At 43.7% G+C, this 11270-nt stretch overlaps 1 protein-coding gene across 3 annotated transcripts in view; it reads left to right on the top strand.

The window, feature by feature from the left end:
• Tifa (TRAF interacting protein with forkhead associated domain) overlaps window positions 1-7252 on the top strand; it is a 9720-nt gene extending 2468 nt beyond the window's left edge. For all 3 annotated transcript variants that reach the window (XM_029537793.1, XM_029537792.1, XM_021196767.2), the window contains exon 3: window positions 5467-7252. In XM_029537793.1, coding sequence (XP_029393653.1) covers window positions 5480-6034 — 555 coding nt within the window. In that variant the 5' untranslated portion in view covers window positions 5467-5479 and the 3' untranslated portion in view covers window positions 6035-7252. The remainder of the gene's footprint in view (window positions 1-5466) is intronic.
• Window positions 7253-11270: the final 4018 nt, after the last annotated feature.

An 11270-nucleotide genomic window follows, 5' to 3' on the forward strand; every position in this document is an offset into this window, starting at 1 on the left:
GTGTGTGTGTGTGTGTGTGTGTGTGTGTGTGTGTGTGTGTGTGTGTGTGTGTGTAGGGGTGAAGAGCCATGCCTTTGGCTCCTGTCTGTTAGCAGAACTTGTTTTTCCTTTCTCTCCTTGTTCTATAATAGTTTCTTTGTTAACAGATTATTACTGGTCCCCAGATGTTCATGTTTGACAACTTTGTGATGTCAGATAGCAGAGTAATATACTGTGTAACACACCCATTGCCAATAATATTTTACTATCGCTAATTCTATTTTATTCCACAAAAATATAATGATTTATGGGTTTTATAAAGAAAAAAATTGTTAGATATTTGAACAGATCTTCTTGTGTACCTGGTGTCAAATTCCAAAGATGCAGGGTGTGCCCTGAGAAATCTTTCTTCTTCCCCTGGCCCTTGGTTCCCCTTCCCAAGACAAACATTGTTACTACTGCAGAGTCTGTTGGCCTTCTGTGTATTTGGTATTTAAAACCAGCAGAGTTCAAAAACTTTTGTTGAACCTTTACACACCAGTGGCTTAAAAACCAAACAAACAAACAAAATATAACTACTACTCTTAAATTTGTTATGTTAATTGTTCGTTTCTGTCTTTCTACTGAATACTGAAGTGACAAGGGTTCAAGCTACTTCCTAGACGGTCCTTGGGCCTCTGGAAGTTAACAGATAGTTTGTTTTTCTGCCTTCTCCACTCTCCAACCAACCAGCAGAGTTGCCAGTAAATGGGAGGCCTGTGCTCGCATGCAGGAGTAAGGGTGATCAGCTTTTGCAGTAAGCCAATGCTTAAGTTCACATCCTGTTATGAGGCAGCACAAACAGCCGCACTTCCCTCCTTAACAGTGGTGTGGTGTCCAGGTTCATAGCTCGCTGGCTGCAGCACATGCGTCTGAGGTCCTCTTCTCTTAACTTTTATAGTTTGCAAAGTATAACTGTGAACCCTGGAAGGGAGGCAGTTTGTGGAGTGCTGAGAGACATCGCCTTTGGGTCTGGACCTTGGCCTTGGCACCTTGTTTTGGAGTGGAACCCACTCTTTAAATTCTAGTAGCTCCATCTCTCTCACCTGTAAAGGGGCCATTCATGGAGCTATTTTGAAGATAAGCTGAGATGACACAGGCAAAGGACCCATCACTGTGCCTGACATATGAGAGGTGTACCATAAGCAGAAACCCTTCTAACTCTCAAGAGTCTGTGGCCATTTCATCCTCCTGAGAGGTGAATGAATTTCTCAGCCTAGAATGGAGTAATACATAGCATAGCCACAAGAATCGCAGGGACTCACCTCTGACACTCTGACACTCAGACTGGAGTAGTGGTTCTTTAAGGGGCTGCTGTTATGACAAGGGAGGTGACATAATGAAGGAAGGCGAAACTGCATGGTGATTTTTGAATCCTTTGCTTGGCAGTAAGTGTCTGCCTAGCTTCCACACTTGTTTGTTTGTGTTGACATGGATACTAAAAGAGAGAACTGTAAACTCACAGGTTATGTAGAGCATACAAAACAATACTTAGCTCTCAACCAAAACACCATTGTTGGAAAAATTCTCTTTTAATATAGTTTTTATGGAACTTGTCAAAGCCCAAGGATGAGCTGGAGTTGAACCATTTCCTGGACAAAATGGAGGTGGTTCCTGCTTTTTAGTTTTAAGTTCTTTGCTTCTTATTTAAAAAGTGTGTGTGTGTGTGTGTGTGTGTGTGTGTGTGTGTGTGTGTGTATGCACATGCATGTTTGCACGTGCATGTAGAGGTCAGAGCTAGGGTGAGTTGTTATTTAGCAGGCATCTACTACTCTCTTTGGAACAAGGCCTCTCATTGGCCTACACTTTGCAAAGCTGTGTAGGCTAGGTGACCTGTAAGCCCCTGGGGACCTGCTTGTCACAGCCTCAGCCTCCTTTCTTATCAGCCCTGGGATTACAGGTATATGACATGCTCCTCAGTGTTTTATGTGAATCTTGGAAATCTAGGCACAGCCCTCCAACTGGCAAGGCAAATGCTTTACCAACAGAGCCGTCTCCCAAGTTCCTCATTTTATTCTCATGTTTTTCACTTGCATGTATAAAGCAGTTTTATTGTATACATTTTTTAAACAAACAAGGAATATAGATGGAAAGTGGATGTCTCCCAAGATTCACAACAACAAATTCTTTTTATCAATTGCTAGTTGTATCATTGCATAACCTAGGGTAATTATTCTCATTCATGCTGTCTGCTTCTTGAATCACGAGACTCGATTATCATAATGAAAGTGTATTCAAATGACAGCATGAACTGGTTTAGTCAGTTCCACCCACTGCATGGTAGTTAGTTCTTGCTGGCTTTTGTTTTGATTGTTTTTAACGTGTTTGGCCCAAGCCTTTGAGGATTCCTTTTGCTGTTTTTTATTTGTTTTTGTTTTTGTTTTTAGCTTACACTGGAGGATCTCTTACCTTGCTAGGCAGTTGAGTGTGCTGCAATAAAGCCCAAGAGATAGGGATGTAAAATTAAAATTAAAGATTAATATATAAGGTAACGAAAGACATTTTGCTTGACTGTCATTCATGGGATAAATACATGCAGCTTGGTTTTAGCAGCACAACTTTGTAAAAAAGAGAAAATTAATGTCTGAAAAGCAGACAGCCTTGGGTAGGAAGCGGAGAACGAAGTGACCTAGATACTGAGCCTTGGTTTTAGTTCATTTCTATTGCTGGGATGCGACTCCGTGACCTAGGGTTCCATATACAGGAAAGAGCTTATCTGGGGATTGCAGTCTCAGAGGGAAAGAGTCCACGCCTTCATGGCGAGGACCATGGCAGCAGGTGAGGGTGCTTGGCACGGCACCTCACACTGAAGCACAGCTGCCAGGTGGCGAGAATTAACTGGGAACAGAGTAAGCTTTTGAAACCTCACAACCCTCCATGTCTAGACCTCTTCTAACAATGCCCCCACCCTCTAATCAGTTCTATACAGTTCCACCAACTGGAGACCAAATATTGAAACATCTGAATCTATGGGCCCATTCCCATTCAGATCGCCACAGACCCTGTCAAGAAAAACAATAGAGCCGGGCAGTGGTGGTGCACGCCTTTAATCCCAGTACTTGGGAGGTAGAGGCAGGCNGATTTCTGAGTTCGAGGCCAACCTGGTCTACAAAGTGAGTTCCAGGACAGCCAGAGCTACACAGAGAAACACTGTCTCGAAAAACCAAAACCAAAACCAAAACCAAAACCAAAACAAACAAAACAAAACACACACACACACACACACACACACACACACACAAATAGAGTAAAATCTGGGATACAGAAGGGTCGTGAAAACAGTTCCGGCTTTTGTTTTCAAACCATGATAGTTTTGATATTAGTGTCTAAGATAGATGGTACTTTAATAATAACCTATTTTTGCTTTGTTATAAACAAACAAAAAAAGCAGTACAACTATAAATTTCACTTGATTATAAAACATCATTGACGGGGGCTGGAGAGATGGCTCAGTGGTTAAGACCACTGGTGGCTTTTTCAGAGGACCTGGGTTCAATTCCCAGCACCCACATGGCAGCTCACAGCTGTCTGTAACTCCAGTTTCAGGGAATCAGATACCCCGATATTCGGGCAAAACACCAATGAACATAAACTTAAAATGCCATTTCAAAATACTTATTGAAGGTTATTGCTTTTCAAGCCCCAAATCGACATAAGCAGAGAGAATCGAACTACACAAACAAGTGAGGGTCATTCAGAGGCCACAGTGGACAGTCAGCAGCTACTGAGTGCGGCCTTCACCACACTCGGTGGAAGGTGGTGTGTGGCTATGGCAAAAAACCCCAAAAAAACCCAAAAAACCAAAGAACCACCAATAAGCATGGAGCAGTCAAGGCCCAGAGTGGAATATAATGTATTTCTATTTGTATAAGAGAAATTACTCTCTGTAGAGATACGTGCGTGCGCGTGCGTGCGCGTGCAGGTGCGTGTGTGTGTGTGTGTGTGTGTGCGCGCGCGTGTGTGTGCGCGCGTGCATGTGCGTGTGTGTGTGCATGTGCGCGTGCGCGCGCGTGCATGTGAGCGCGCGTGCGTGCGCGTGCATGTGCGTGCGTGTGTGTGTGTGTGTGTGTGTGTGTGTGCGCGCGTGTGTGTGCGCGCGTGCATGTGCGTGTGTGCATGTGTGTGTGTGTGTATGCATGTTCACATAATCATGCTTGTGTGGAGAGCCTGTTTATAAGGTTTAAGGCAGCTTTTAGTGAGCGGTTCATTCTGGAACAGAAAGATAAAAGATTAGAATTGAGAGATTTGTTTCTAAATGCTTTTTGTTTTTTGAACTTTTTTTTTTGGTCTTTTTGAGACAGGGTTTCTCTGTGTAGCCCTGGCTGTCCTGGAACTCACTCTGTAGACCAGGCTGGCCTCGAACTCAGAAATCTGCCTGCCTGTGGTTTTAAAACTTAGTTGTTGTTGTTATTATTGTTGTTGTTGTTGTCGTTGTTTTTATGGTAGTTCTGTATCAAGATAGCTTCAGGAAAATTAAGAAATGAAATTTTCTTTTCTGTTGTAATCCTGTATATAGCATCCCTTCCTACTTGTACTATAGTGCTCTGGTGTATAGTGAGATCTAGGTGGGCTCCGGTACCAGCAAAGGCTGTGGTACTGAGTGGCCTCTCAGGAGCTGTTAAAAACATAATGTCAAAGCAAAACTACTAGAAATTCAAGACTTAATTTAATATAAATTAATTTAATTTAATGATATAAAGTGATATGGTTGCAATTATTTTTAATTTTAGCATTTAAAAATTTTTTACCTTATATTTTTATTTTTTGTGTGTATGGATGTTTTGCTTGTGTGTATGTCTGTGTACCATATGTATGCAATACCCAAGGAGGCCAGAAGAGGGCATCGCATTCCCTGGGATTGGAATTACAGAAGGTTGTGAGCCACCATGTAGGTGCTAGGAATCTCACCAGGCTCTTCCTCTGGAAGAGCAACCTTTTAACAGCTGCTGCATCTCTCCAGCCATCTGTTTATAACCTTTAAGTTTCTTATTTTAAAAAGAGTTCACAATTTATAGTAATCATGTTACAATAGAATTAATAGGCTGTAGGTTTTATTTGTATATAGCTCCTCTGAGGATATTAAAACCCAAACCAGTTTGTTTTTAGTAGTCTCACTAGGTAGTTCAGGCTGGGCTTGAACTAATGATCTTTCTGTCTTAACTTCTCACCATGACATACCTGATTTCATTTTTTAATTACAACCATCATATCTTTTTTGGTTTGCATCACTATTTAAATGAGTGATACTTCCCTCTGCTTCCCCTAAACCACTGTACCGTGAGCAATCTCATAACTGTCCACATTATAAGGCTGGGCAAAGGAGAAACGAAACACAGCAAGAGGAAAGGGCTAGTATTGTTCTTAGCGTAGGATTCCCTACCACATTTTGAGCATACTCTTAGAGAGGGCAGTACGGCCTGCACTAACTGGATGCTTTGACCATTGCAGGCCGGGGAGCGTCATGTCTACCTTTGAAGACGCTGATACAGAGGAGACGGTCACTTGTCTCCAGATGACCATTTACCATCCTGGCCAGCAAAGTGGGGTATTTAAATCAATAAGGTTTTGCAGCAAAGAGAAGTTTCCTTCCATTGAAGTAGTGAAATTTGGACGGAATTCCAACATGTGCCAGTATACGTTTCAGGACAAACAGGTTTCCCGAGTTCAGTTTGTTTTACAGCCGTTTAAACAGTTCAACAGCTCCGTTCTCTCGTTTGAAATTAAAAACATGAGCAAGAAGACCAGTTTGATGGTGGATAACCAGGAGCTCGGCTATCTCAATAAAATGGACCTGCCTTACAAGTGTATGCTCAGGTTTGGAGAATATCAGTTCCTGTTGCAGAAGGAAGACGGAGAGTCGGTGGAATCTTTTGAGACTCAATTTATCATGTCTCCAAGACCTCTCTTGCAAGAAAACACCTGGCCAACACAGAGTCCCATACCAGAGGATGGGGTGTATTCTTCATACTTCACCCACAGAAGTTCTCCTTCAGAAATGGATGAAAACGAACTGTGAAGAGGGTCCACCTGGAGACACATAAAGGATGAGGACACATGGGTAGACACTTGAGAGACATCCTACTTCTGAGTTTGTGAGTGTAGTGTAGCACGGATGTCCTCAGGCTGACTTTAGTTTTGGTAATAGCATTTGGAAGTCTCTAGACTGTGTAAATCATCAACTTAGTCAACTGTTCGAGTTTCGGCTCTACAAAGAATTAAGTGCACATCTGTAAGGGTTGGTGCCCAAGACACATCTTCTGAGTAATGAAGTCACCCTTGTTGTTTTTCTGCATCATGTTATCCCCATGCTTTGTCTTGGTAGCAGCCATCTCTCGCCCGGTCACATCATTTCCTAGCAGCCTTTGTTTTTCAGATTTAGAGCTCAGGCAGATGGTTCACTGGTGTCTGCGGCATGCTAGCGCTTGTAGAACCAGAGTCCTGGGTTACGTTCTAGAGTGCTGAGTCACCGAGTCACTGTGGCTTCCTGGTGGAAAGACTTGAGAAATAGCTCCTTGATTTTCTTTCTATGGATCTGTAGTGTCGCTTTCCTATATGTAGGACCTACAGCTAACATTTAAAGAACGCTGAGATTAAGATGGTTTTCTTACGAAATTGAAAGAGAATTTTATGTATCTTACAGATTTAAAAGTGGCAGAAATCAAACCTTTTAACAGCCTCTTTGCGTACGATAAAGCCGGAGCTCAGTTCCTCAGCTTCTTTGAATCTTCTTAAAGGAAAACATGTAATCTTAGGCTGCTCTATAAAATGCTCAGTACATGTGAATATTTATAATAAATACTCAATTATTTCTAAACTTTTAGTTTCACATAAAGTTGTATTTATTTAAAAGATTCTCATTCATTTCATTTTAGCTAGATTAAGATGAATGTTAGTGACCATTATGTAAAAGAGAATGATAGCCATTAAGTTAAGGTAAATTCTAGCATTACTAGTAAGTAAGGAACCCTGTATAACTTCCTCCGTAAATGAAATTTCACGCTGTAACAGGTACAGGATTTTGGGTGGGGGCAGAGGGTCAGATGGGGAAAGCTAGACACATACAGATTTTATTTTATTTCAGTTTTTTCAACAATAGCTTGCTTTGAAGCTCAGGCTGACTTTGAACTCGTGATCCTCATACATCAGCCCCCTGAATGCTGTGCCTAGTTTAATGTAACTGTATTTCTGCAACAGCCCTTTGAAATTATTTCTAATAAACCGCTTGGCCTAGTACATTGTGAATGTTATCTGCAGTATGCCTCTTGCTACAGATCACCAGTCAGTCAGCCCCTGCCTATAAAATAAGGCATCAGCTGCTGCCTCAGCAGGGATTGTTGCTATAGGCAACCCTTTAGGTCTGCATGCTAAGGGTCCAGGTGACTATTTCATTTCTTTCCTTGTTTTCCTGCTTACTCCTGTGGTAAGCTGTTGTGTGTAGCTTTTCACTATCCCGCCTATGCTCTGGAACTATCAGCCCTCTCCCAGCTTCCCTTGAATCCATGGATAAAAGACACACACACACACACACACACACACACACACACACACAGTTGCTCCTTTTCGACTTGTCTTCTTGGCACAATTGCTGGGTGTTACTCTCTCCCACCCGGAAAGCGTGCCCTTATCATTACTCTTAGCCCTGCTCCACCTACCTGCCCCAGCTTTATTCGGTCAGTTGAATCTAGTCCCTGCTAAACATCTCTGGCCACCCACCTATGGGAGTGGCCACAGCCCACAGCTCCTCATGAGACCTCACATGGTTGCCTGGTTCTCCTCTCTCTAAAGCATGGCGAACTCCCCTCTCTCCTCCCTTGCATCTCCATTTCTTCCAGGGAATGGGGAATGGGAAGCCTATACCTTCTGCCCAGCAAGTGTCCAGGTGTCCATGTGGGTATGTCATGACATAGCAAGGACAAATGAATGCTGCAGATAGAATTAAGGTTGCTCATTTGATGATCTCAAGTTAAAGATCAGCCTGGATTATCCCAGACTCAGGTAATAACGGGGTCCTTACAAGTAGGAGGGGAAAACAATGGTACCAGAAGGTTGCAGTGTGACACGGACTTGGCAGACTAGTATAGGCTTTGCACGGGGAGGAAGGAGGTCATGAACCAAGGAAAGCTGCAACATCTTGGAGACAGAAAATGTGCATAGATGTCTACGTGATGGAAACCTTAGCAAGAATCTAAATCCCAGGGATTTAGCACAGGGACACCTGCCTTTGACTTCCACCCACAGAACTTTGAGTTTCTACATTTTTGTTGCAAATTACAGCAATTTGTTACAGTAGAAAAGAGAAAACAAACATAATCCCTCTTATGTAAGGTTATTGTTTTAGTTATTCTGTCACTGTGGAGAGACATCAGGATCAAGGCTACCTATAAAAGGAAACATTTAATTGGGGAACTTGCCCACAGTTTCAGAGGGTGAATCCATGACTATTAGTGAGATGGCAAGCAAGCAGGCATGGTCCTGGAGCAGCAGCTGGGAGTTCACATCCTGATCCAAAGGTTGAAAGGGGAGAGAGGGAGCCTTGGAATGGATTGGTCTTTTGAAAACTCAAAGCCACTCCCCCCAGTGACGTATCCCCTCCAGCAAGACAACATCCCTAATCCTTCCTAAATAGTCTACCAACTGGGAACCAGACACTCCAATATATGCACCTATGAGGGTCCTTCTCATTGGACCCACCAACCAATGCACTGTCATTTCTTGCCACTGTCAATCAGTGGCCTCCATGACACTACCCTCCTCTAGCATCCTAACTTCTCTTCTGATGCAAATTTTGCAAACTAGATCACCAAGCTTGTTCGAAGTGCTTGCAGTGTGAACCATCCGGGGCAAAGGCTGCCTAGGAGTGCAAGAGGCGGTGTATGAGAGCGTTCTGATTACAAATAACAAAACCTCTTCTGAGCTATGCAAGCACAGAGGGGATTATTAACGGGGAAACTCAGTGTCACACAGAACAATAGGAAGGAACGCTGCGGGCTCGCAGTGAGATTGCACCGCCCAGGCTCATTCCTAGATGCTTGGTGGCCCCATTCTCCACCCACATGGCTGCACGTGGCCACCAGGAACTCCCAAGATTCTTGAGCATTCATCACTCAGAGAACCTGACCTTCCAGGTTCAGGTCTTGGAAAGAGTGAGTTTGAATGAGATGCCCAAGCCTCCTCCCACCAACTCTCTGAAGGCAACACAATCACACTGTAAAACAGCTCTTCCCACCCCTTGCCAGAAGTGGGGTGACCATATAGGTGGGGGGGGGGCAGCTGTGGGTGGGGTCTGGGGGAGGGGAGCACTTTCTAACAACTACAAATAAATCTCCATAGCAGAGTGGAAACAAGAACAAAAGAAAAATGGTGTTTGGTGCCACATACTATGTAGCTAAGTGAAAATTTCAGTAAAGGTCTTAGGAGACTCTGCCTCTGGGAGTGGGTATTAAGCTTTTAAAGGGGCATGTCAACTCATTACATGTTGTAACAGTCATTGTTACATACACTGGCATCCTTTTCTTGGATCTGTAGCTTCATGACATGGCCATGCAATCCACTGGGGAAAGTGAGCTCATCTGGCATATATGAGTTTTACTTTTTTTTTTTTGGTTTTTCGAGACAGAGTTTCTCTGTATAGCCCTGGCTGTCCTGGAACTCACTTTGTAGACCAGGCTGGCCTTGAACTCAGAAATCTGCCTGCCTCTGCCTCCCTACCACCCGGCTTGAGTTTTACATTTTTTATTTGTAAAAACTACGTGTGTCAGTATGCTTGTGGGGGGTGTACTACAGTTATAAGATGTTGTGAGCTCCCAAGTATGAGTGCTTGGAACCACACTTGGGTCTTCTGCAAAAACAGCTGTCAAGGGCCTCTTAACTGGTGAGTCATGTCTCCAGGCCCTGGCATAAGGTTACAAACATTTTTTTAAAAATTAGATTTATTTATGTGTGTGAAAAGTTACACATGAGGGGTGGAGGTCAGAGGCCAACTCTTGGGAGCCAGTCATCTCCTTCCACATATAATGTCTATAACCACTTTCTAAAAAATTTTAATTCTAAATATGCCTTGACTGGGAGGCAGAAGCTTTAACATGAGTATTTGTTTCCGTGGGTGTAGGAGGCGGTGTGCTCCCCACAAGCTGCACTTTAAAAATGTAATTTATATGTGTAGATAATATCTACCTGGTACAGAAAACTAGCCACAACCATACTGTCAGGAGGTGCTGTTGATAGTTAGGGTAGCAGCTAACTCTACCTTATCTAATGGCTCCATTGTTTCTCCTACTTAGTCTACTTCTGTGATTGTTACTTGGGAATGTAATAGGTGTGGCCTGTGATTGGGACCATAAGTCTCCATTGCAGGTGACAGCCGTGGAAAGCGTGGTTGGCATTCAGCAAGCTTCTAGCTGGTCTGAGTTGTCCCCGAATCCAGTTATTCATCGCTCTGACATTCGGTCAACAGGAAACTATTTCTCTGCCTGCAACTCACCTGTCAAGTACTGGCTTTAAGATCAGGGGCTGTGGGGAAACAAATGGCAAAGCTGGGTCAGCTCTGTTGCTGGTCTTACTGTCTTCTTGATGCAAGGCCACCAAGGAACTGGAGGTGAGTATTCCAGCTTTGCGGCCAGCATCAGCTCCAAAGACGAAGTTGTGGTAACACAGAAAAACTTCTGAGGTTAGATGGTTGTAAATTCTTGACAACAGAGCCCATCTTTAGGTCTTTTTATGATGCCTGCCTCTCAAATTCCTGACCTGAGGAAGACATTTACCCCTCTTCCTGAAGTCCAACTGTAAAGCAAGGTGTGATTCCATCCGAGTTCATTCTGGGAGGCCCAGAGGTTGTCACGCTTCCAGATAGGAGAGAGTGGTGAGAGGTTACAGGCAGGAGCATGGGTGGCCCTGAAGGAGCCACACTAAGAGGAAAGTCTGCTCAGCCTAGCATGGATTTTATTTCCATGGACTCCTCTATAGACTCCCCTGTGGCCATGTAGATGGTCCCCTTGTCCCCTGTCCTTCTTCACTTAAGTCATCTAACTCTCTCTGAAGCCAAGGGCACTAAGGGCATTGCATACAACTGGTTAGGAAGAAGGGATAGACACTTGAGTGAGGGTCTCAAGACCCTCCCCAGCCCTTCCTCCACTGAAGGAAGTCCCCAGTCAACAAGTCTAGCTGGGATGATCTTTTGTAGGAGGGCACAGATGATTTGATGATGAGTTTGGCTCAGAAATGCTCACACGCACGCACACACACACACACACACA

The sequence above is a fragment of the Mus pahari genome, chromosome 4 (genome assembly GCF_900095145.1).
Source record: "Mus pahari chromosome 4, PAHARI_EIJ_v1.1, whole genome shotgun sequence".
Lineage (NCBI taxonomy): Eukaryota > Metazoa > Chordata > Mammalia > Rodentia > Muridae > Mus > Mus pahari.